The sequence below is a fragment of the Sciurus carolinensis genome, chromosome 3 (assembly GCF_902686445.1).
Source record: "Sciurus carolinensis chromosome 3, mSciCar1.2, whole genome shotgun sequence".
NCBI lineage: Eukaryota > Metazoa > Chordata > Mammalia > Rodentia > Sciuridae > Sciurus > Sciurus carolinensis.
In genome coordinates, this window is record NC_062215.1 from 120150195 (window position 1) to 120177247 (window position 27053).

General features: G+C 40.5%; 1 protein-coding gene across 1 annotated transcript in view; it reads right to left on the bottom strand.

Annotated features, from left to right (window-relative positions):
* Window positions 1–5426: 5426 nt before the first annotated feature.
* LOC124979480 (putative uncharacterized protein MSANTD5) overlaps window positions 5427–27053 on the bottom strand; it is a 40345-nt gene continuing 18718 nt past the window's right edge. The window contains exon 5 of the mRNA XM_047543866.1: window positions 5427–5611. Coding sequence (XP_047399822.1) covers window positions 5427–5611 — 185 coding nt within the window. The remainder of the gene's footprint in view (window positions 5612–27053) is intronic.

Sequence of the window (27053 nt, forward strand, 5' to 3'; positions counted from 1 at the left end):
TCAGGCATAAGAGCACTTGGAGGTTGGAGCAAGGTGGCAGAATAAGGGGCTTACTGCTATAGATGTAAGAAAACCTACTTCTCCTTTTCTCTTCACCTTAGGATTTGAAATGAGGAAGGTCAAGGAGGGAGAGCAAACAATAGCAGTGTCCAACCTAGAATCCTGGTTACTGTCTTCATCTTAGCATATCCAACCTGCAAGTAGCTTCAGCCACTCACTGCACATGAAACAGTAGTATCTTTCTATTTTTCCTTTTTTTTTTTCTTGAAATCTACTAAATTACATCTCAAGTGACTTATTTAGTAAGACTTAGATTTAGGATTTGTTTTTATTTTTCCCCATCTCAAAATTAGCTATGCTTGAGGATGAATCAGATTTGTATTCACCAGATCTCTTGGAAGATCTCTTGGAATCTCTTGAAGATTAAAAACTAATCTCAGGAAGAGGTGCTGAGTGACAGAGTTTGTTGACGAATCACAGTAGGTGCCAACTAGACACTACTGATTTTACGACTATATCTGTGCACTCTGCCTGGGGAAAGATCTTCTACCAGGAAGGGGAGCTGAACTCTAACTGGCTGGTAATGGGAGTAATTTCCTCAACTGTTAACCCAATCTGCTTGTCCATGTGTGCTGATCACTGCTGAACTGGGAAGGCCACAAGCTCCTTAGTTACTTGTACTAGCTGCTCAACCAGGTTTTATTTTGGTGTTCAAATCCTGGTTAAAAGTATTCTACTTGATGAATGAAGATATTCTACACTGACATAAATATAACTGAATCCCAGCAATATATTCCTATGTCAAATTTGGAGATGCTGATAATATTTTGCCTTAATACATCAAATGATTTACCTGGAATCAGGAAATAACTACTTAGAAACATAGTACCTCAAATTGAATGAATGGTTATAGATCATTCTACTTTTATTTATTTCTGAGCACAGAAAACAGTCAAAATAAGGTAGGATGTACAAAGAAATTTCTCTGCATTCAAACTCTTCTGCTAAGTTCAATTTATGTTTAAAATAGCTAGAAGAAAAAAAAAACAGAATGAATCAAACACCATTACCCTATGTAAATGTATGATTACACAAATGGTATGCCTTTACTTCATGTACAAACAGAAACAACATGTATCCCATTTGTTTACAATAAAAATAAATTTAAAAAATAAAACAAAATAAATACATAAATAAATAAATAAAATAGCTAGAAGGGGACAGAGGGTAGGATCCTTTAAGGAAAATGCCTTTAGCCAGAATGCCAGCATCCATCAGGCAAAGCAAAACAATGATTGCTGAGGTGGTTCAAAGGCCAATCCTCAATAGTAGATGTGCAATGACAAAGGATAGCTCTCCAGAGTGATTATTTCCTGATTTTGAGATAGGCAGCCCTGGGGACTTGCTGGCCTGGTGTGGCAGGGCCTTTTTGTGTGTAGGGTCTGGTTAGATGAGAAAGCCCACGGGCATGGGCATCGCAGAGCTGCCAGGATGCCGGATTTCCCCTCTCAGGCACTGGCCAGATAATCAGAGCCAGCAGCAGGAGGCAGATTAAAGCTTTACTGGGAAATTCCAAAGAGATAGGTGTTTGTGGCTTTTGGAGACTTCTCCAAAGCCTTGAAGCAAGACTGAAGTGCTGGAGCAGGTGCCATCAAGTCTTTCCACCAAGCTGGGATGTATCCCTCAGCAGTTCTCAAAGTCCCTAAAATCCACAGTGCTGCCAGAGGGAATGAGGTCTGCGTGACTTCTGGTTTGAGGAAGGGAGGGGCACAATGAGTAATAACAGTTAAAATTGAAATTCCATGACTCAGATTTTAACCTTGTGTGTAGTCTTGCATTTCTTAAACTCTTACTCTACAAGGTATTTGCCCTTAGAATCAATACATAAATCAACATAATTAATACCTACTCATTAGGATCAGGGATTTTAAAGATAGAAACAAAGCCACAACATTGAGTGGAAGTATTTACCTTAAATGAGTGTGTTTTCTCTCTTCCAAAGTTGGAAGGAATTTGACTGGTGTTGAACTGTACAAGCTAAATAAGCATCACTGCCTATCTTGTGATATATTAGTCAGCTTTGCATCGCTGTGACCAACACACCCCACAAGAACAACTTGGAGGAGGAAAAGTTTATTTTGGCTCACAGTTTCAGAGGTTCAGCCGGTGGTTGGCCAACTCCATAGCTCTGGGTCTAAAGTGAAGCAGAACATAATGGTGGAGGAGAGCTGCTCAGTTCATTACAGCCAAGGAGGACAGAGAGAGAGAGAGAGAGAGAGAGAGAGAGAGAGAGAGAGAGAGAGAGAGAGAGCGAGCTTGACTGCAAGGAGCCAGGGATAATATAATCTCCAAGGACATTCCCCCAATGACCTACTTCCTTCAGTCATGCCCTACCTGCCTACAATCATCACCCATGAATTCATTCAAATGGTCAATCCATCAACTGGATCAATTCACTGATTAGGTTAAAACTCTCATAATTTAATCGTTCCCCCTCTGAACACTCCTGCATTGTCTCACACAAGAGCTTTCACGGCATACTTCATATCCAAACCATAACAAGTGACAGTGGCCTCCATCTCAGCCCGGGATGGTGAAGGAAAAAACTAACTCGTCTTTAGAGCAAGGGGTCCAGCCTTCTTCCTGCCAAAAAACTCCTCAGGGCTGTAACATATTCCTATTAGAAGGAGGGACTTCCTGTACTTGTGAAGTTCGTGCTAATTCTAATAAACGCCTCCCTGTAACCATTGACGAGTGGGAGGAAAGATATTATGTAGAGGGGATGGAGTATGTATGGCTTGACAAGTTTCACCTTCCTGCACTGAGATCACTGCTTTAGAATGCGGTCCTGCAAAAAACAACGCACGTGCTAGCTGATCTCTCTGGAATTGAGCATTTATTAGGAGAAAGAGCTGAAACATGGGGGCTGGAGTTGTAGCTCAGTGACAGAGCACTTGCCTAGCATATGCAAGGCACGGGGTTCGATGTTTAGCACTGCATATAAATAAATAAAATAGAGGTCTATTGACAACTAAAAAAAAAAAATTTAAAAGCTGAAACATGGAGGTATTGGCCATGAGGCAAGGATGCAGCTGCACAGAGAAGATGATGTATTTCTTTTATGCCAATTTATGCTTTTACTGGTTTTTCTATTACAAAAGGACTGTCATAAGTCTTTGTTAGACAAAGATCACTCAATACAAAATACTGTTAATTTCTCTGTTACATGAAGCCAATGGTTATGGCTTGGTTTATATTTTCCCATTTATTTTCTCTATTCTGGTATATGTATGAATGTGTAGGTTTATGCACATTTATTTTTTTCTTATGCACAGATTAATATATAAATGCACATATATACTCATTTGTAAATTTGCTTTTTTACCAAAATGTGATCTTATCATTTGTATTTTACTAATTTTCTTCACCTAGCAATTTTATTGAAGACATTGCCAATTATTGGTACTTACACAGACCTAAATGTCTGTGCTGTATTCTGTATTATAGACATTTCATTATGTACTTGACTATTCCCTTATAGTTTGTTTCCTCTTTTCATACCTATTATAAACAAAACTCCATTGTGTGTATATTTGTATCTCTGTGTGTTAGTGTGAAGGTTTCTATAGGATAATTAGTATAAAATAGAATTTATGCATCAAAAGATATACTTATTTTTAATATTGACTCATATTGACAAGGTGTTCTAAAAAATAGTTGTGCAATTTACATTTTCCTCCAACAGTGTAAGAGAATACCTGTTTCTCTATATTTTATTTTCAACACTGGATATTAGTAACTTCCAAAAAGTTGTTTTAATGTGGTGGGTAAAACTACATCTCATCTCCATTGCTTCGATGTTGGTGGAGCTGAGATTATTCTGTATACTTGTGACCATTGCACATCATCTAAGTGAATTGCTTGTTCACCTAAGGATGTTTTTCATAGACTTTTCTCTTGGAATTTTTATACTTTCTCAGTAATATATTGACTCTTAACTCTTTGACTGTTATATGTGGCAAGTATTTTTCTCCAGCTTTCTTTTGGCCTTCAATTTGGTTTAATGTATTATTTTCTGCATAGAATATAAAATTTTAATGCATTTAAACCTATCACCTTTTCCCTTTGATGTTTTTTGGATTTGTATTATGCTTATGAATCTCTTTCCACTCTCAAGATTTCCCAAAAGTATCTTTTATTTTATCATTTGAAGATTTACATTTGTATGATAAAAATATTTAAAGATTTTTGTGACTGGGCATGGTGGCACACACCTGTAATCCCAGTTACTCAGGAGGTTGAGGCAAGAGGATCCTAGGTTTGAGGATAGTCTCAGCAATGTAGCAAGACCCTGTCTCAAAATGAAAAATAAAAAGGGACTGAGGATATATCTCAGTGATAAAGCACATCTGGGTTCAATCCCTAGTATGGGAAACAAAGAAACAAACAATAACAGCAATAATAACAAAAACCAACAAGAAATAACAAAAAAGATTTGGGGTATTTAGATTTTTAGTTTATCTGGAATTTATTTTTCTGATTGATTCAAGGAGGAATATGATTAGACATATTAAAATATGGATAACTTATTGTTCCAATACCATAGGACACATCCTCCATTCTCCATCACTGTATGGGATAGTTCTTCCTTGCCCAGTGATTTGAATATCTATTTACCCCACACTAAAATCTCACACATACATGGGTCTATTTCTGCACTTTTTATTTTGTTCTGATTAAACAGATATATGCTTTTATTTTTGTTACTTTAAAGTATAATTTCTTATCCAGAAGGGTGAGTCCTCTTTTTTTTTCTTTCAAATAATGTCTCTGTTGTTTTTTCCCATTTACTCCTGCAGAGGCAATTCATTTTTGGATAGACAGTGATGGTCTCAGAGGTACTTTCTTTGTGGTTAGGAAAGAACATTATTCAGTTGTGATGCAACCCTTACATTTCCAGTTTCCTAACCTGTTCCTAAGCATTTAAATCTTGAAAAATAACAACGAGAAAGAGATACAGACTTTGCTATCATTCATACCTTTTCAGGACACTTTTTCCCTGTGCCCTCACTCCAATAGTCCCAGCCCTGAGACTCTGTAAATTTTGTTCTATGCACCTCTGGCTGCATGACAAACTGTCCCAAAATGTAGTGGGTTCAAACAACAAGAATTTGATCACATTTCATGATTTGGGGGTTGGGAATTTGGGTACTGCTTAGCAGGTGATTCTTTTACCTTATGTGATATGACCCGGGTCACCCAAAGCTAATCTGCTGGAAATCAACTGGACCAGTCTTCAGGACCCAGGGTGGCTTCACTCACATGCCTGGTGCCTTGGTGGGAATGACTAGTGGCCTGGGCTTAACTGGACCCCTCTCTCTCTGAAGGTGGTTTTCCTAGCAGGATAATTGTTGTCACATGTTTGTTCAGAACTCCAAGGGAGGGTAGGCATTCCCAGAGATGGAGAGTGGAGGCTGCCCTTCTAAGGTCTGAGTTTCCCAGACCTCTTCTAAGGTCTGAGTTTCACTGCCATTTTGCTTCTGCAAGATTCTGTTGTTCAGAACAGTCACAGAACCTGCCAAGATTCGAAGGGGAAAGGCATAGGCCCCACCTTTTAATGAGGAGTTTGCCAAAGAATTTGCGCATGGCAGTTTTTAGTGATTATTTTGAATATGCTTCCATAGCATGTAAAGCCTAATGTCTGAGCCATATGAAGTCTTTCTACATTGTTTAGTGAGTTCTGTAAATTGACGAGAGTGGTATGGGTGGTCATATGAGGAAATTTGAATTCAAACAACCTGATCCTTGAAAGTAATTGGTTATCAGACAGTGACTGGCAACTGGCCATTAGTTTGACTTGTGGTTTTTAAAATATCCCTGTCAAGTAGAGATTTCCATTGGTGGGAGCACTACGTGTAAGAGCCCAAACCCAGAGCATTAGCTCCCATGTGAGATAGGAAGACTCCTATAATTCTGGTCCCAGTTAGCCTGTCTGCCATTACATGTGTGGATACCAAATGACAACATATATAGATGACTGTCTGGGGAAAAAACAAAGCCAAGACCTTCTGAAGCTGGGTCTGTGATGCTGTTTTAGTGCATAAAAGTCATTAAGTATGGATTAGTCATATATGAGTATTTTGTACAATTGAGTACTGCAGTAGAAAACTATTTTTTATTATTAATATTATTTGCAAGCAGCTCTCTCTGGCAAATGAAATTGGGAAAGCATTTCTTTCACATGCTTTGTTCTTGTTCATCCAAAAGTGATAAAATCCTTCTTTCATTTAAAAATCTGTGATTCATCAAGTCTTTATTTTAGATTGATCATAAGATTCTCTTTTTTTCTCTACCATTGACTTAAAATGTCTCACGTACTTTCACCACGGAAAAGATAGTGAACTGTACTTTAACCTAAGAAAATTAAAATGCTCTGTTTTTAGTGAGCCAAAAGGTTTTTCAGCACACTTTTTTCACTATCACAGTATGACAGAGAATCTGTTGCACATCAGTCCTGTCCATGACCCTGTTAAGCTTTTAAATTGCATTTTAGCTGAGCTTCCCCAGCCTCCCACATGGCCTTGAAAACAAAGGCAAGACCCTTTGTGTCACCCATGGAAGGGATGATTTGTCTCAGCTGAGCATGGAAAGTCACTCTTTTCTGTGTCCCCTGCGTCTGGCCCGCCCCGGCTCACAGTCACCACTCGATACATATTTATTGAGTGAATTCCGGGTCCGTGATTTGAATGTGCGACCTCTTACTCTGGCCTCTTGTTTGCCCTGTTGAACCCCCTTGTCTCAGAACACACTGTGGTAATAGTCCGCTTTGGGTTTCTGAGCTGATGTGAATGCTTAGTCGTAGCAACCTTGCAAGCTGCGGTTGTAATTGCTCACACGGTGCCCTTCGGAGGCCTTTCTGGTCCACAGAAGCCTGAAAGCAAAAATCAAAGACACAACTGCCTCTGGTGATTATTTTTGCAGCCATGTTGCTGAGAGAACGTGACACATACGACTCCCTCCCCTTGCATGGCACAAAGGCACCCCGTGGGTCTGGAGGAAATAGATGGCAATATCCCCAAGGTCTTGGGTCAATGAATATGCAAACATTGCTGCTCCTCTGTACCAATCTCAATTTATAGGAGGATGCTGCTGCTGCCTCTTCCGTCTCAGTCTCTAGTGCTGGGCACACTATGGGGGACTATGGATCTCTGTAGTTTAAAGTCCAAGAGGCTGGTTCCACACTCATGTTGATTTCACTTCCCACCTTTCTCTCAGGAATCATTTCATTTCTTGATATGTTGAAAATCCCATCTTCATTCTGCATTACCAGCAAGATTCTTTCTCACATTCCTACAGACATTCACCATTGGTCTCTTCAGCTTCTCTTGTCTTCAGGCTCAAGAAAGATCACACCCTCTAACATGCCTGTTTTTTGAGAAGGGGACACAGAAATAAATGTAGTCAGGACAGATAGAAAATGAAAAACAAGGGAAACACCTGAGTGTGAAATAAGACAACAGGAAGAGAAGGGGTCCAGGATGAGACTGAAGAGGCCAAGCCCTCTCCGTAAAAGCATTGGGATTTTTTTTTTTAATGCCATTTTTTTTTTAATGTCACACAGTATATATCTTCTGCTAGGTTCGAAGGCCCCGCTCTATCTATTTATTTGGCCACGATGGAGATTGAACCCAGCGGCAGCACATCACTGAGCTACATTCCCAGCCCCCTTTTTTGGGGGGAGACAGAATCTAGGTTTCCCAATGTTACAGAGCAGCAGTCTCTGGGAAACTGAGGCAGGGCAAAGACCCCCCCTCTTCAAACCCCAATTCTTGTGATCAAGTCAGGAAGATTGCAGACATGTCACTCAGAGTAAAAAGAATGAGTTTATTGAAAGTGCAGGGGGTCTCACGGGGAGTAAGAAAAGGGAAAGAGGACAGTTTCAAGGGAGAGTGGGTCCTTTCAAAGAGGAGAGATACAATGTGCCTCTCCTGCACTCCAGTTTTCTTGTGGGTCCCAGGGAAGTTTCCAGAGAGTCCTGCCCAGGTCCACCTCTTGACCTTTGACTGACAGCAGAATGACATCAGACTTTCAGGTACCTATTGCCATGACAATGCTAGGTTCCCTTGGCCCATGCTGAGCAATTCTAATTGGATTCTTAAACATTTTTACAGGTTTGTTGGTTAGGGTGAATTATCCTTCTCTTCCAGAATCTGGTCTCTGAAAAGATCAAATGTCTCTCCTTTCAAGGTAACTTGGGTTCCACCTCTCAATGTTATGTCTTGCCTGCACTTACCTGCAGATAACAGGTAGTTTGCTGAGGAGTGTGATAGACTCCTATCCACTTAGGCCAGGCAGAGCTGCAGGTAAATGACTTTTTAGCAAAGAAAGCATGTGGGAGTCAGCACAGTGGGCCCATTTTATAGAATTATTCTCTTAACCTCATGTTCCCACCATCCTTATCTGCCTCTCCCCTAATACCAAGCTGACCTTGAACTTACGATCCCTCTGCCTCAGCCTTCCAGGTTGCTGGGATTACAGGTATGCAACACTGTACCAGGCTCAGAGTCACTCTATCAATCAAATTCATAGAGCACTGGATATTCTCACGGGAGACCTCTCTGAGACCTTAAAAATCATGTGTACCACTACGGCATGTAATTTCCACCATAAATACCACAAAATACGTGAAAATTTTAAGTGACCCTTTAACATTAAATGAAAATAGGATAGTGAAAATAGCAAAGGTAGGTAGGCCCACTCATTGTAATGATTTGAATTAATGTCTCTACAAATTATGAATTATTGCATGTTATAAACCACTGGGCTGCGTGTAGTAGTCCAAACTACTACTGAAAAATCTTCCAAATACCAAAGACTGATGGCTTCCTTTTTGGCCTCTGCCATTAGGTATTTGTATGTGATTCCACTGAATGAAATGTTCTCCCCCACTGCCCTGAATCTTCTTTTCCCTCTTCACTTATTGCTCTAACTTCTTTTCTATTTAGGCTCTTAACTGGGCTCAGTGGTGCACGCCTATCATCCCAGTGGCTGGGGAGGCTGAGGCAGGAGGATCCTAGTTCAAAGCCAGCCTCAGCAACAGCGAGGTGCTAAGCAACTCGGTGAGATCCTGTCTCTAAATAAAATGCAAAATAGCACCGGGGATGTGGTTCAGTGGCTGAGTGCCCCTGAGTTCAATCCTGATACACACCCAAAAATATAAAAATGAAAATATTATCTATTTAGGCTCTAATATTTAGCCCGTTGATCAATTTTGAATTACTTCTACATATGGTATAAGTTACGGTTCCAACTTTGTCTTTGGCTTGTGTACATCCAATTTTCCTAGCACCATTTGTTAAAGAGACCACTCCTTCTCATTGAATGGTCTTGGCACCCTTGTTAAAGATAAATGAGATTATTTCTAGGGTCTTCCTTCTAGTCCACTGATCTATATGACTGTCCTTAAGCCAGTTCCATACTGCTTTGATTGTCATTGCTTTGTATAAGTCTTAGGATCAGAAAGTGTGAATCCTCTAACTTTGTTCTTATTCTCCAATACTGTTTTAGTGCTTGGTCATTTTTCTCTGTACACATTATCTTATGCCCTGTGCTTTCCACCACTCATGTAGTCAACGTGTCCCAAGATGCATCTTTCTTTAGGTGTTCTTTTTCTTTTTTCATAGTCACAAATGTTTTCAGAGATGAGTTCAGGTTTGCTGAGATTTTGTATGGATTTCTCCAAGACTGGTCTGGGATAGGATGGACGAGGGCTCACCAAAATCTCACACAAGCATCCTTCTTTGAACTATCCAGCTGAGACTCCAGGTGGTATTTTATTTTATTTTATTTTTTTGGTGCTGGGATTTGAACCCAGGGCCTTGTGCTTGACAGGCAAGCCCTCTACCAACTGAGCTATCTCCCCAGCCCCAGGTAGCATTTTGTTTTTCTTTTACTGGTCCATTTACTTATCCAGGAGCAATCAGAGTATGAGGAGGGCACCCTGAATATTTAGTACAGCCCCTGGCCGTCAGGAGGGTCTTACTCTGCTTCATGAGCTGGTACTCAACAAAGAGGTCCCTGACTAAATGTGGTAAAAATTGCTTCATGCTGTGGAAGGGAAACGAATTGACTAAGGAATTGCTGCTGGTGCTTAACAAACCAGTTCTTAGATTGTGAATTAAGTTTAATCTAAACCAATGGTTAAATGCCATCAAAGTGATCCCTCTGTGGAAGAGTAGTGGAATGGGGGGGAAATGTTTATGTTGCAATTAGCTACAGATAAGAAAGACTTTTCTGAATGTTTCCCTTGGCCTTAGGCAGACCACTGCTAACTGTTCTCCCAGAAGGGGAGAGGACTGTGTAAACCCTTCCATCTGTGTATCAGGGGAAATGGCACCTACTGGAACTTGGGAGGTGCATTTACCTACAATTGTTTGAGTTCTGGTTGCATTTAAATCTAGTGAACTTTTCAGCTTCTCACATGGACTGGGGATTTTCCACCACATACCTGCAAATGTTTCCAGGCTCTATGCAGAGGAGCTTTCTGCCTTTCGTTGGTGATGTAACCTTTGCGTTTTCTTCACCACTGTGGACTTGCAGGACCTAGGCAACTGTTTTGGACAAGAGTAAGAAATATGTCAGCATTTCCCTCTCCTCTACTCTCAGCTGTTGGCATTCTCGATTTCCAAATTTGTAGTTCTTCAATTGTCTTAGGAAGTGAAACATTAAAGAACATTTTATAAATTAATTCAAAATAAAACCTCTCATTGTACTTCAGCATCTTTGATGCCTGATTTGTTCTACCTCTTTTGCTTTGACATGCCACTTCAGAACAGGAATGACTGGATGAGACATTAGGGACTTACTGCATTTAGCTCGGAGTGTGACCATTAGCCAGTGAAGAGGCATTGTCTTTTCCCTCTGCTGTGATTTGCATATTAAATGTTTCCTAAAGGTCCACATGTTAAAGGCTTAGTCTCCATGGTGAGACAATTAGGAGGTGGTAGAACCTTAGGAGGTGATCCGGTGGGAGGTCTTTAGGTCATTAGGGCTGTGCCCTTGAAGGGGGTCGTGGGACCCACATCTCTTCCTTTTTCCATTTGCTCCCTGGTTCATGATGCATGTTCCTTTGTTACACCACATGCTCCCACCACGATATGCTACCTCACCATAAGCCCATAGCAATGGACTCAACCATGGTCTGCAACCTCTAAACCTGTAAGCCAAAATAAACCTTTTATCTTTATAAGCTGATTTATCTCAGGTATTTTGTCATAGTAATGGAAAATTGGCTAACCTATCTATTTTACCTGCAAGTGTTTGATGATCTAGATCTACTTAGACTAAGGAAAGCTGGAAACACCATAGAAATAAGGGGTTCTTGGTCAGAATCTAATGAACCTGTGCCTGTTAGGCCTGTGACTGGTAACTTACACACATATACCAGTGTGTCAGGGGAAAGATCAGATGAACCAGCTGTTCCAAAGAACAGCAGTTTCTTCTTCTTCTTCTCCTCCTCCTCCTCCTTCTTCTTCTTCTTTTTTTTTATCCTTCTATTATCTATTTTCATGAGTAGAAGGCTAAAATACAATTCTGTTAGGAAATACTCCATGTGGATTAAGGGAGTTTTTTTGGGTTCTCCCATGTTGTGAGGAGTGTATGGCAATTCTTACACCTTGGAGACTCTGACTCTTTGAACAAATGACACCTAAAAATATGCCTATGGTATTTGTATATTTGAAAAGGCCACCCTGGCAATGACACTGTGGCTGAGATCATGGAGCACGCTCATGGTGCTCAGGCAGTGTGCCCTGGCCCACCTTCTTTAAAAGTGTTTAAGTCATCAGGGCAGAATTCCTGGTGTCTAGAATGAATGTGTGTAAGACTAGTACAACAGCTGAGTTAGAGATGGTTCAAGGACAGTCAGGAAGCTGTTTTGCAGCTCAGCATTGCTGTCCTCTCTGGAGACTGCCCCCCTTGTAACTGTCCCCTTTATGACTGTCCCCTGTGCTCCTGGGGCAGCTTCTGCCTCCGTCTTTCTGTGCCCTTCCCAGGCCATTCTCCAAGAACAACACCTGGGCACTGGGCCTCCCATGTCCTCCGTGTACATAGGCAGGTGCCTGTTCTTGTATCACACACTGAGGCCAACTACTCCTTGATAATGGGATAATGGGTTTAACAATGGTTTTCAATGGCCTGTGAAGTCATGATTCAGAGTATCCTGTAACCAGATGGAGGCTCAGCATGGCACTGTGGGTGGGACACTTTGAAGGCCTGCCTGGGTTACTCACCCTGACACATTACATCCTTGAGCTAGTTATTTCAGCTCTCTGAACTTTACTTTCCTCCTCTGAGAATTGAGGGTTCTGATCTCCTCATTGCGGGGGAGGGGTGTGTGACCGATGGGATTTGTGGACAGCATGTATGGCCTAGGGCCAGGCATGTAGTGCTCAGTAAGTCAGGGAGAGCCCTCCTCCCTGCCAACTGCACAAAGGGAAAAAAAGTGTTGGGGAGGGGTAGAAGGGAATTTAGAAATCATTGTATTTAACTGGTTGAGAAACATATTAGCAAAGAGATTCCAGATGAAGGAAGAACATTGCCACTGAGCCTTTTGCTTCAGGGCTGTGGGCTGTGCCCATCCTCAGGGCCAGCCTTGGTCCAGCTCTGTTCTTGCTGCTGTCTAAGGCAGGGACCATATCTTTGGATCGGAGCACCGGAATGTTCCTAAAGAGAACACATATACAACCAGCTGCCTGGACCTGATTCAGTTTTGACAACAGCAACCCTGATCTTTTAGAAATACCCCTTTGAGAATATACTAGTTCATTTTGATGGTTTCCCTCTCCTGACAGAACCTCTCTTCCTGTCTCCACGCCCACCCCTTGGCCACCCTCTCATCCCAGCAGCTGCGGGAAGATTTCTCTCCAGCTGCCCATCAAGTCTTCAAAAGCCAGCTGCCATGTGATTGTAATCTATTTTGCATCCCTCAATAGCGTTGGGTGAAACACACACACACACACACACACACACACACACACATTCTCTCTCTCTCTCTATCTGCTCAAAATTGCAGGGAGACAGGAGCCAGAGCTGCCTTGTGACTCACACAGAGCCCGAGTGGATAATTACTGCCATTCAATACTTGCCCAGGAAAGAAAACAAGGGTCCGGTTGGGTTTCAGTGAACCAGAAGCCTGAGGAGTAAGAGGGGGAAGGGGGGAGCCCTGCTCCCTCCCTACTGCTCCCCCATCACATGCCATTTCCAGAAAAATAGCATCCTGCTGGCCGCTCCACCCCCAGCTCACGTCTGCATTACACTTATTTAGTGTTCAGTTTAGAATCCTAGTGTGGCCGCGTTCTGCCAAGCACCTCTTTCCAGAAGACCTCTGTGACCTTGAACCGGCACCTGACTTGCCTGCTTTCCTGGATGAGGGCTCAGGGACATTGGTTCATGCATGTGTTCAACCAGCAGCTATCATGGAGTCACAGCAAGGACAGTGTGGTCATCTAGAGGAAGGGCATTCTTCTCTCCCCGTAGTGACCCCTGCCTAGTGACACCTCTTGCAGCCTGGTCAGTGTGCCACTTACTGGCTCACCCACTCCAAGCATTCTCTCCTTCCTCTGCATTTTCTTGGTTGTGTTGCTGAGTCTTATCAGCTTTCATTAGATCTTTAACTTGTTGGGGACAGAGAACATGGTTAAGAAAGGGGGAGTATATATAAAAACACATTGCTATCAGTTCTCAGCACAGAGTTTTTAAAATATATTGTTTGTAGGAAATTGAATTAAGCATTAGGGAATGAATGAATGAGTATCCGAGGAAGGAACTATGTATTTTAAACTAAATGTCTTAGGATGGCTGGTGAGGGTGGGTGTTGACAAGTTCTAATGGAAGAGTCAGATTTGGGTGAGTCCACAGAGACGGCTAGTCTTTCTAGATTGGGAAGTTGTTTGAAGAAAACCATCCCTTGCTGGTGCTGAGAGTTTCTCTCCGGAGTTATAATATATAAAAAAAAATTCATTAAAGCTATGTTACCCAACATTGTGTTACTCAAGTTCATCCCCCGTGTTCTTCGAGGCTAGTTCCTCAGTATCCATATGCTTCATAAGGCATGGGTCATTCTTTGCAGGAGCTCATTAACTGCACAGAATTTGTGTTGGGTAGTTAAGACTTTTACTGATACTTTGGAGATTTGCTTCAAAATCACATGCATCTTCTTCTTGGTTTCATTCTGTTATTTTTGGGTTCTCAAGAAGCAGCACAACAATTCTCCTTTTCTTTTGCTTCTGAAAAGATTGAAGCTTCAGGAATTAGTAGAAGCATATAACCTATGATTCCAGGGAGTTTGCTCTATTTTGAATACTGATTCCTTATAAAGTTTTCATACATTGTCAGGGAAGACCTGGAGAATTAATGAAAGTGAAGAGACTCGTGATCTTCTTATAGTTCTTGACAATAGGGACAATTTTAACTATCCTTTATCTAATGTTTATCTCATGCTTGACTTTGTATTTAATGTTTTACATAAATCATTTTATGTAACACTCATTTGATTTCTATAATGGATGTATCATTGCAATTCCATTTTATATAGGATGAAACTGAGGCTTAGGGGATGTAAGAAATGGTATAGATTTATACAGATAGTAAGCAGTAGAACTGGGAACTGAACGCAGGCTATCTGACTTCATAACCCACACTCCCAGCCATTGCTCCTTTCTTTGCCTAGAATCGTGATCCTACCAGATATCTAGAAAAATTGAATTCTTTTTCTTTTAGGATCTAAGCAGATCAAGGCAAATGTGACCTCAAAATGACAGATGTCTGGACTATTTCAGAGATGATTCCAAAGCTTGCTTGTGGGTTGCTATTGATCGTTATTGCATTTTTAGGCGAAATAATTTGCCAAGTCCTCCATATTCATTATCCACAGTGTTATTTTCAAAACTTCAGTCACATATGCAAATGTACATGTACATCTATATATTCAATTGTGTGTATACATGATGTATCTGATTTGAACAGTTGATTATTTTAATTATTTTAGGTGTGCCAATCTACCGAACTTTTGGCAAGGTACTCTGAAACCAAGGTATTCCTAGGAAAATCAATTGAAGTTCTTCAAATGATCTTTAAATGGATCATTTGCTGTTCCAGAACTTTTTTGTTGTTCCCAAGAACAATCTTCACTAAGTGCATCTTTTGAAGACTTGTAAAATCTTCCTTCTAAAATCTGTAAAGGTCATTTTTGTCTACCCACCTGTGCCTGAGCAGGAAATCTTAGAGGGTCATATTTCGGTTTTTAATGACCCATGGAGGATGCTGCACCGCCTAACTTGGCAGCTTGCCTTTCCTAATAATCTAGATCCTCAGCAGGTACTTCCTGGTATGCAACCCAAAGGTCCCCTGCTGCCTTGGCTCATTCCATTTGATTGTCATGGTACCGATGTTATCTTGCTCATGGTCTTTTTTCCAAGATCAGGAAATCACAGCATTTACAACTGAGTCAATAGTTATGGTCACATTTCAATTTCCTTAAGTGCTTCCATCTTGAACAGCCCTCTGAATCCCAATATCTGCAATGTAACTGAGGAACTGTGAGAATACCATCTGGTTGCACGCATGGGGCCATTGGTCGCTGTACACTTGACTCTGAAGATTTGCCCAAATCAAAATTGGAGACCTAAAAAAGCTGGCCCTGAACACCTAGATTGACTTTCACTTTGTAGGGAGACATGGTCATTTGAGGGTACTTGGATGGAAATGTGATCTTGGAGTGGCATTTGTTTATTGAGTATAACTGCTGTACTCAGCTGTGTATAAAGCATGGGAGTAATAGGATCAAATTAAGAAAAGCTACTTAGATAGAATAGCAGGGAAGTTTCCCTAATGAAGAGACCTGATAGACCATGGAATAGTCTTCCTCAGGAAGGCTGGTCTCATTGAGATGTGGTTATTTACCGAGGAACCAAATAGTCCCCCATTGGATGCATCTTGGACCATTTTCATTTTAGTTTGAGACTTTGATTTAATTGGAAAAGTATCTCACATCTGTTGTTGACTACCTTAGGCTGTGTTTCTCAAATTCTAGTCATATCAGAATCACTTAGTGAGATTGTTAAAATGCAGATTCCCTGGCCCTATCCCCAGAGATTCTATTTCCTTAGGTCTGGCCATTGAGTCAGGGCATCTTCGTGGTCTCCAAATTTCTTGAATGATTCTGATGCAGATGTGCTGTAAACTCTGTTCTGAAAAACACTGTTAGGGCTAGTTCTAGAAGTTTCCAGATCTTATTGTAAAGATATCTGTGTATTTTGATGTGTTCCTTATCCTCATTCCCATTACCTACTTTGATCCATCACAAGTTCGTTTCTACCTGCACACAGGAGATGTTTGATGAAAGGCTGGAGGTTGCAGGGAGAAGAGTGCTCCTCCAAGGAGCCCCTTCTTTATTCAACCTGGCATTCTGGTGCTGCCTATGAGGCAGCCTCGTGTAGAACAGTGTTTCCCAAAATTCTAAGGCATGTTCTCAGTTATTAAAAAAAAGGTGGGGGAGGATTCCAGGGTCAGATAAGTGTGGAAAACAAAGGCAACCAGTTTTATTTATTTATGGGTTCTCAGAGTCTTCATCATGACAAAATCTTCACCATTCCCCAAATTCTTTGGTTATAGAATTTCTCATGAGATGACTGATTTGTGGAACAACACTGAGAAAGTCAGTGAGTTGAAAGCAAGAAAAATTTGTTCTCAAACTTAGCTCTTTACCAGATAGCTGAGTGACTTGGTCGTATTCCTCATGTTCCTTGATTTTGTTTCCTCATCTCTTAAATAGGAGTAATCATGTCACCTTGCCTAGATCACAAGGTCATTTTGAGGATCCAGTGAAATACATGGGTGACATTGCTTTGTGAAGTGTGAATTGTTTTTATTGTCATTGAAAAACTTATGAATTGCATGCAAGTTTGAAGAATGGAGAGTGAGCACTAGACAGTTTGTCTTTATCTTTGCTTAGACTTTCCTTAGACTAATCAAATGGGACTGAAAAATCTGGTCTGCTTGATTTACCAGGGTTTGTCTTGATCCCATGTTAATGGAAATTCTCCTAACTAGAAACTCTCAGAACCCCACTTTCTAGATCATTCCACAGACACACTGATTTTTCCAAATGTGAGAATCCTAGATTCTTTACAGTCAATGCAGAACCAGGATTAGGAAGAGATGACTGGCTCACAGTGAAGGAGATATTCAGAGTCATGAGTCAATAGGAAGGGAAGGGTTGGGATTGGGAAGAACAAGGGCCCCGGGTGTTGATGTAGTTGTGCCCATGGGAAAAGTGATCGCAGACAAAATTCCATTGTCTTAAGGACTTAGGACAAAGTTTAGCTCCAGGTAAGAGCTACGTACAAGAAATCCACAGTAGTGGGTGGCAAGGGCAGGGCCACCACTATCTTGCTTCAATGCAGAGAAAGTGCTTACCATTCAATAGGTAGAGTGTTGTGATTCTGAGTTGCTAGTATGGGTTGGAGCTTGGATAACTAGGACCTATAGGCATGAGAATCAAGGTCCACATCTTCCAGGGAGGGAATGTATTAGCTTTCCATCATTATAACTTATTTCCACGATTATAATTAATTTTGGTTCACAGCTTTGGAGGTCCTTCATCAATTGACTCCATCGCATTGGGCCTGTTGTGGCATATCATGGTGGGGATATGTGACAGAGCAAATCCTCTCACATCATGTTTGGGAAGTTAAAGAGAGAGAGGGAGAACGGGGAGGAGGCTGGTTATCTCTCTATCCCTTTCAAGGATATACCCACAGTGACCAAAGACTTCCCATTAGACCCCGCCTCTTAAAAGTTCCTCTATCTCCCAATAGTGCCACAGGCTAGGACCAAACCTTTACATGTGGGCCTGTGGGGAACATTGTAGATCCAAACTCTAGCAAGAGGCTAGAAAAATCTACATGGTGTGTCAAAAGTTCTCAGTATACTTAGCATAGCTCTAGTGATGTGACTGGAGTATAATTTAGAGAAACACAAGGATACCAATGGAACACTGGAACTTAGAAGAAAGGCTGGAAGGATCACACTTGTGGGTCTCTTTTACATCAATATTCAGAGTTGAGGTACAAAACTAACTAGTCCATATATTCTAGTGATGACAAAATTTTTATATCACCAGTAATAACAGTATCAAAGAGTTATTGATTGCTTGCTTGCTTTATGGTACCTTATTTTAAATAATTTATATATTATCTCAGTTCTCAAACTGCCCATTAATTAGGCACTATTAGTGTTCCCATTTTATACATGAGGAATTTAAGGTAGAGAGAAGCCAAGTAAATCGTTTCAGTGTGCGCAGTTGATTAATGGTGGTTGTGGACTTGAATTCATGAAGCTAAACTTCGGAGCTGTGCCCTTTTCACATGCTGTGCTTCCTCCATCCCACCACAATGACAGTTAAAATACAGTAATTAAAATGGAAAAAATTCACTAGAGAGTCTGGCAGATTTGAGGTGTTAAAAGAAAGACCTAAGGAACCTGAAGATAGATCTGCAGAAACTAATCAGTCTGAAGAACAGAGATTAAACAAAACAAAACAAAAAAATTGAAGTGAAATGAACAGAGCCACAAAGACACATGACACACCATCGTGCATTCCAGCACACTTATAAAGGGCTTCCCAGAAGGAGGTAAGAGGGGAAAAAATATGTTTGTGTATGTGTATGTGTGTATATATATATATATATATACACACACACACACACACACACACACACACACACACATAATGGCTGAAAACCACTCAAATTTGATACAAAAATTAATCTTCACAAATGAGAAGATCAACAAACATAAAGTAGGATAAATATAAAGAGATTGACACCTGTACATACCATAGTCAACTATTGAAAGAAGAAAAGGAAATCTTGAAATTGGCAAGGAAAAAGCACCAGGTCGTGTACAGGTCGTGTACAGGTATGATTAATAGCTGACTTTTCATTTGAAAGGCGGAAGTCAGAAGACAATGCAATGAGATATTCAAAGTGCCAGGGAAAAAATTGTCAATTAAGAATTTTATATCTAGCAAAACTATCCCTCAAAAAATGAAGGTGCCATAAAGGCAGTCTTGAATAAACAAAGATGAATATATTTTGTTGTTAGCTCATACAAGAAATGCTAATTGTGTTCCTTCAGGCTAAAAGGAAATGATGACAAATGGTAACCTGAAGTCCATAGTAAGAAATAAAGAGCCCAGGGAATGGTAAAAATGTAGGTCAATATAGTCCTTTAATATAGTCTTCTCATTTTCTCATAATTTCTTTAAAATATCCTGATTTTTATGAAGCAAAAATAGATGAATTTTTAACTAACCTAGTCCAGGAAAAAAAGGAGTGACTTTAAACATACAAAATAAGAGGTGGAAAGGAACCACGCTTGAGGGAAATGAAAAGAAGTGTAGAGGATAACTTAGCTTAATAGGCAATATAGTGAACTCATGACAGAAACATTTAGTCCAAGAAGATACTTTTTTATAGATGTTATTTTAAAATAAAGATGATGTCAGAAGCATATCTACTTATGGTGTCATAGTCATAAAACAGAAATTTCATAAAGTATAAAGAGATTCACAGCAGTTGCAGAGTTTATTTAAAGAACATATCTCATTCCACGAGAGATATAGTTTAAAAAAATAGACTGAGAAAAGCAGCAGTGTATGTTTTCGTTAATGTTTCATGGACCCTTGAGAAGAGCACACTCCATGTTTAAGGGACAGAGTTTGTGACATCTACATGTACTTGTTTTTATATAATAATATATTTACAAAGTATATCTACTATATATTACATATGAATTTATTCCTTATGTTTAAATACATTTTAAAGATCTATATAACTATCATATACATGTATATGTCCATATATATGTTACAAAAACTACAAAGTCTATACAAATATTCTCAAATTCCGAAAATATATGTAGTAGCAACAGTATTCTCTGACCATATGCGATAAAAATACAAACAAACCAAAAATCCCACAAAAAGCAAGAAATTCGGGTTAAGAAAATCTCAATGGAAACTGAGGTATAAATAGAAAATAATAATGTTTAAAATGCTGCATATCAGAATAATACTGCACATTAGAATTAATGGGAAATAGTTAAAGCAGGGATTAGAGGTAAATTCATAGTCCCAAATACTTGTATCAATAATCAAGAAAGAATGAGAGTAAATTAATTAAACTTCCAAATCAAGAAATTAGAGTTTTTTTTTTTTTTTTTTTTTTTTAAGTAAAGCAAAAGGAAGGATTAAATAAAGTAGAAGTAAAGCTTAGTGGAACAATATAGAAAAAAAATGATAGAGCCAATGTATAAATCATGAACTTTTTTGGAAAAAAATAATAAAATAGATAAATTTTTAACTAACCCAGTCCAAAAAAAAAAAAAAGAGTAAGTTTAAAAATACAAAATAAGAAGAGGAAAGGAACCACAGTTGGGGAAATTAAAAGAATAGTAGAGAACTACTTAACTTAATTCCTTGCAAATGAACTTGAGCAATTGAAATGAAATATTCTTTTTGCAGGACATATAATTTAATGAAAGGAATGATATTAGGCAGACAAGATGAAGAGTGAAGTGAGGAGAGCCTTCAGGACTCCCTCAAGGTTGGTCTGAGACTTTCTTGACAGAGGATGATGAAACGGGCACTTTTTATACTCAATATGTTTCTCATGACTTGATGATTTTGTACTTGACTAATATGCAATCCCATTTGCTGAATATGCTTGTGTAGATACACTTTCTGGCATTGTGTATTCCTGCTATATTATAGCACGACCCTGCCTTGCCTACCCTACTCCTGCCTTAGGAGAAGGCAACAGATTGATTTTTGAATAGGAATCTGTGAAATAAATACAAATTCACTCATCTGTAAGTCTCTGGCATCCCTCTCCCATATTTCTTGTCCCTTCGAAGGGTTGCTAGGCAACCAGGTAGAAAAATGGCTGAAACCCTTGTAAAGAGAAGACATGCTTATAATGTCAGAAAAATAAATGTGGGCTTCCTCACTTGGGCCCCCTTTAAAAATTGTCAGGGCCTGTGGAATAATCCATTCAGTTGCAATTATTGCAATTGACCTTGAGGCTGGGGAAAACAATTGGCTGTAATCCGGCTCAGTGGAGTCGTGACCCAAGCCACCAGGTGTGAGAGGGCTGCTACTGTGGCATCTTTTACCCTTGAAAGGAGGCGAATTCAGTGGTTCCTGTTAGGACTGGTTTCTCTGTTCGATTCTGTAATTCTGTTCTTACATAGTTAGCACTGTCTCTAGGAAACCTTTTTAGAGCTCACTTTTGTTCATGCCCAGTCTTTCTTAGGAATTGCTGCTACATCTCCCGTGGCATTTTATACATCCACCTAATTTTAAATGGAGCCTGCCTGTCTATGCTTCTGTGGGCATTGGCATGTGGGCTGTCTCTGGTGGCCCAGGCTCAGATTGCTCTAAGGAATGGCAGAGCCTTCCTACCTGGTGTGTGTGCCAGGGTCTGCTCATGGTGACAGGTGTTGATGTTCAGCTGCTAATTTCCCCCATTAGAGACAATGTGGTAGGATCTGATGATACAATCTGTTCATCTGAGTTCTGCCCTGATTTTTCCTGTCAAGAAATCTATCACTAACTTTATGGAAACAATAAAAGAAGGAATAGATGTGCAATCTGCCCTTTAAATGGTTTGGCTTTGCTAGGGAAAAAAAAAAAACCCATAGCAGTCGATTCCTTTTTGTCCATTGTAAATTTATTAACAGGGTGTTGTAATTAGGTGCACGGCTTTGCCTTAGAGGACAAATGGTGCTTGGTGAACTGTGACGTTGGTCTGATTGTGGTAAAATGATCCATTTGGTTTTACCAGCTGTGACTTTGGAGGGAGTTGAATGACAGAAAGCACATAAAACTCGACAGATGAAAACATTCTCAGCTCATACTCCCTATTACTGATCATTCTGCATCCCAAATAAAATACGTGTTGGTGATCAAAGACTACTAAGTATAAGTTGATAAGATGCCAGGAAGCTACTGGCTTCCCACATCACAATTCTATTCCCATTAAAATGGCATGAATTGCTCAATCTGAATCATGAATGGCTTAGGCGGAAGAGGAGGGTTTTCACCATCTCCTTGCTCCCTCTCACAAACCTCCAGCAGGTGTTCCTCCAGTGTCTGAGGAGACTGGACTCATTCAACTGATGACTTGAAGTTGTCAGTCTGAGTTTGAAATTTCTTAATATCCGGTGTTTCATCTTTGAAAATAAAAGGAGAGGGCAGCGCGGCATCCCTGGCCTCTGTCTTCTCAGTCACATCATTCCTGCACCAGCCGTCAAGCCTTTGCCTTTGGATGCCACCTCTGCCTAGCTCTGCTTTGTGGACTTGGTGAACCTGTCTCCTCTGCCATGTGGCAGATGCTAAGTTTTGTCAGTAGAGGGCACTGCAAGGCCACTGTAGGAGGAAGGGACACTGGTGTCGGTGTGCTTTTTCTTTCTTGCTTCAGTGGCCTTTGTCTCCCAGTGGCATTTAGGACATGCATGGCACGTGGCGTGGTGCTCACCCTCCGGCTGGTTTTACTAGCATTCAAAGAGGGGGCTTCCCACTGAGTCTCAAAAACACGCCAGCAGGTGGCCTCCTGCTCCCCAGCCCTCCAGAGGGTTTTCCACCACCAGCTGCCATTGTCACATTCTTCCCAGTGAGGTCGGAGGCTCAGCCTTGGGTCTGGGGGTAGGTGTGCTTTGAAATGTGCTTCCTCTTGGGTACTGTGTCTCAGCTAGAGGTAGCAGCTTCCTCTCATATCTCTCATTCCCGTTTTCTTTATTGCTCAGTTTCTAATCCCCTGTCACAAGCTAATAATTCTTTATATCAAAATTTCCCCCATAAAATTACTGGTGTGGTTTCTATCTTCTGATTGCGCCTACACTGAATGAATCCTAGTATTACCAAAAGCTCGGTCCTTGTCCCCGATGCCAATTCATGCCCATTTAATAATGAGGACACAGTTTTGAGAAAGTGGAAAAAGAAGGTTTATTGCTTTGCTAGCAAAGGAGAAACACAGGGGACTGCTGTGCCAGAGGCTGTGACTCTGCCCATCAGGAGGAACAGGGGGATTTTAAAGAAACTCTTGAAGAGTGGCAGTCCAGGTGTGCCCTGGCAGGGGGTCCCAGGGCACCCTGATGGTGTTAGGATTCATTTGTTAATTTGAGAGGATCTATTCTGGCAAACATCTCCTTCCTGTGGTGGGTGTGTTCAAGGACAATTAACTAGGGGAAGAAAAAAAGATAACACTTTCCTTAATCTTGTTAGGAAAGGGGAGAAGAGAGAGAGAAAAAAAAATGTCCTTTAAAAAATAAGCCTCAGAGCAAAAAGGACTATATTCAGAAGGTAAAGTGGACCATGGTTACACTAGAGGCTCAGAAGTGAGTTTGGGGAGAAAGGCCTGGTTTGTCCCCTTCTCCTTTCTCTGAGGAGTCTGCCTGCTCTCAGTAGAAGAAACTCAGTGGCTAAGGGTGGCCCAGGGTGTTATTTTAGACCCTATCTGCTGACTATTTTATCTTGTCTCCCAATTAGTTAAGGACCCAGGCAAAGGGAAATTTGGATTTTTATTGTCAACCATGGCCCTTGTGTTCCCCAGTGATTTTCATATAAAAGTACTCTAAATAACTTATCACCCAAGGAAACTGAAGGATGCTTCAGGAAAGCACAACCTGTTTAATCCCTGGCTTTGCTATCCTCTGGTCATCCACTGGATCACTGTTATTTTCATATGCTACCTATAAAATTGTTTTTTCTTAAAATGCTAACCCAATTGCAGAGTTGTTCTTTATCTCCCAAATGCTCAGACATGCCAGAGTGATCTTCTTAAAAGAGTACAATCCCAAAGATCCTGCATAAACAGTCTAGAATTTGGTGATGGGGAAACATTTCAAGTAGTGCAATGAACTACTTGAAACCTACCTCTTTAAAGTCAAGAATTTAAAAAAATATATATGCATTTTAAAAATGTGTATGAAACAGACAGGTTTGTGGTCTCCTTTCTGTGTGTGGAGGACCACTTGGGAAAAAGGTCATTAGTCAGCCCTGGGGCAAGGTCTACATCTCTGCCACAGTGGATATTAACAGTTGAATTTGGTGGTGGTGTGAGATCTTGTTGAAGGAGGGAATTAAGGAATGGAGCACGTAGATGACCACTTGGGCTCAGGCAGAGAGCCACACACCCACTCTTCCCTCCATCATCTCTACGGACATGGCACCTTCCCTTGCCCTTGACTTTCTCCTGCACTCTGCATGCGTGGCTGAGCTGCTTATGTATCCTGTGTGTTTGCATAAGGAGAGGACTGTAGAGGAAAGGTGCCCTGTGCTGTAGAGAGATCGAGGAAGTGCAACTCCTGCCTTTTGTGAACATTAAAATTTTGGAGCAGTGGCCAAGGATTGATGGAGCTTGATGACACCCCCATCTTAAGCATAGGTCTGAGTAATAATAACTGACATGGGGACATGTGAGTTTGAGATCCTGCATTGACCTTTGAAGCTGACTGGTGTTGAGCTGAAAAGTCAGAGGAAGTGAACACTTTGTCACTTACTGAGTGTAATGGTTAAGGCTGGGTTTATTATGAGCCAGGTGATTTGATACAGTGACTTTACATCTTAATGATTATAGACTGACTTGGCAGGTGACTTTATATAAGGGACAGGATCAAAAAGATTATTCAGAATCAGAATCAAAAGAATCACCACCTTGAAGTTTAAGTACAAATCTTTGCTTTCTTCCTTATTGCCTTCTGTAATTTCTTCAGTCATTGTGGAAAGAAGTCTCATGGTTATTGATCATAACCCTTTCCTTTCTTAGTGGCCATTGAAGGCTAAGATGTAACTGGTGTGTTTTGTTCCTGTGTCCTTTCAGATAACCTCTCTGCCTCTCTGCAAACCTCTTCCTCTCCTGCTTTCCCCTACTTCAAAGAACTGACTCTGTTTGGAAGAAGACTTTCTAAAGGCTTGAGCATGTAGCACAGTACCTTTTACGTGAAACAAGTGTGCAGTGAATAGCATTGTGAATGTAATTTCTTTATTATTTTCATATTATCTATTTTCTGATTTTAATGAAATGTCTTCAGCTATTTCTTTAACTTTTTGAGATGTTTCCTCTTTGGCAGAATCGTGACATGTATATTCTGAATAGATCTTGGTCTGCGTCATATATCTTGAGGTCATTACTCAAAGATACCCACCATTGGAGCCAGTTAGCAGATTATTGTAAGTGACTGAATGGAACTCCATTGGGGGAGTTGAACAACTCAAGGTCATCTTTCACAGTGTGTTCAATGGCATTGTGGCCCAGGGATGCAATTCACAGCACTGCAGGGGCTGTTTGCTGTTCACTTCCTCCTTGGCTTTTGCTCTGTGGCCCCCTCTGCTCTGAAATTGCTCATGGAACCACCCCAGATGATGAGGCAATCAATGGTCTACTCTAGCATTTAAGTTACTTGATAGAATCTGAAGTGATCACTGGCAAAAGCTGTTTGCCACCAAAGAAACCTTTTAAAAGTTAGAAATCACATATGATTTCTAGACATGTAGTCTGAAAAATAGAAACAACCTAAATGTTCCCCAATAGATGAATGGAAAAAAACAAGTACCAGAACACTGATGTGTAGCATGGAATCTCATTTATACTGCCCTAAACTATAAAAATTATTTAAATTAATGTTATAAAATTTATATTGTACTTATTAGATACTTACGGCATAGAAAAACAGTATGTGTATTATATGTTAATAGCAAATGGGTGTAAAAGATCTGAAAAAACACACACCGTACTGACCTGGGAGGAGATTGGGTTAGGTGTTGGAGTGAAGAGGAATTTTGCTTTTTATTTTCAGTGTTCCTGTGTTGGAAAATTTCTTACACCAAAATGGAATCCTGCATTACTAATAAATATAAACACTTTTTCAATGATTAACTTTGAACATGGAAGATATGACTTAGGGAGAAAAGCCACCTTGGCTAGGGCTGGGGTGTGATACTGAGGGACAGGACACAAGCACATGCCTCACTATTCACTTCATTAATGTGATCTACTAATTGCAATCAGAATGGCAGCTCTGTAGCTGTAGTTAATACTCTCCAAACAGATAATCGCGCTCAAATGTCTTGCTTTATTGCTTTTATGAGTAAATAAGTAGAATTCCTGTTGAACACATTCTGAAGTGTTTAACTGTATGTTAATAGTTATTAATGATTAGATTTCAGTCTCTATATCTTCCTGTCTGTATTCCTCCTCTCCTTCCCTGATACTCTCCTCCCCTTGCCAACTTGTTCATGTCCCCTCTGGTCAGGACCTGTCCCAAATGCACAACTTCCAGGAAGTCTTTCTTAATTAACTTGTCCTCCTGGAGAAATCTTTTGCTCACATCCCTTTGGTGAGTGCTGGCATCTTTGAGGACTTCATTTTGCGCCTTCTTGAGGCGTTGCTTGCTAATTGGTTTCTGTCATGTTTTTACATATGTGTTGTCTTAATTCATCTTCCAAAGAAATAGACTCTTCATGGAATAAACACAGAAAACAGGGACATGTGTAGACTTTGGAGAATGAAATATCTGAGTTCAAAACCTGACTCTTCCACTTTTTGCTGGATGTTTTTGAGAATTTTTCTTCTTTTAAGTTGCATATTCACCATTTGTGAAACTGAATTATTATATTTTGCGATTGTTGGGGTGGTTCTTTTGTGTGTTTGTTTTTTGTACTAGGGATTGAACCCAGGGGTGCTAAACCACTGAGTCACATCCCCAGCCCTTTTTTATTTTAGAGACAGGGTCTCCCCAAATTGCTTAGGGCCTCACTAAGTTGTTGGGGTTGACCTTGAACTCAGATCATCCTGTCTCACCCTCCCCAGCTACTGAGATTACTGCGCCCAGCTATTGTGGTGTTTGGGTGACCTGTATGTGAAGCACTTGGCACAGGGCTTTGTGTGGGTGGTAAGCACCCAACCTGTGACAGTTATTGGTCTTCACTCCTT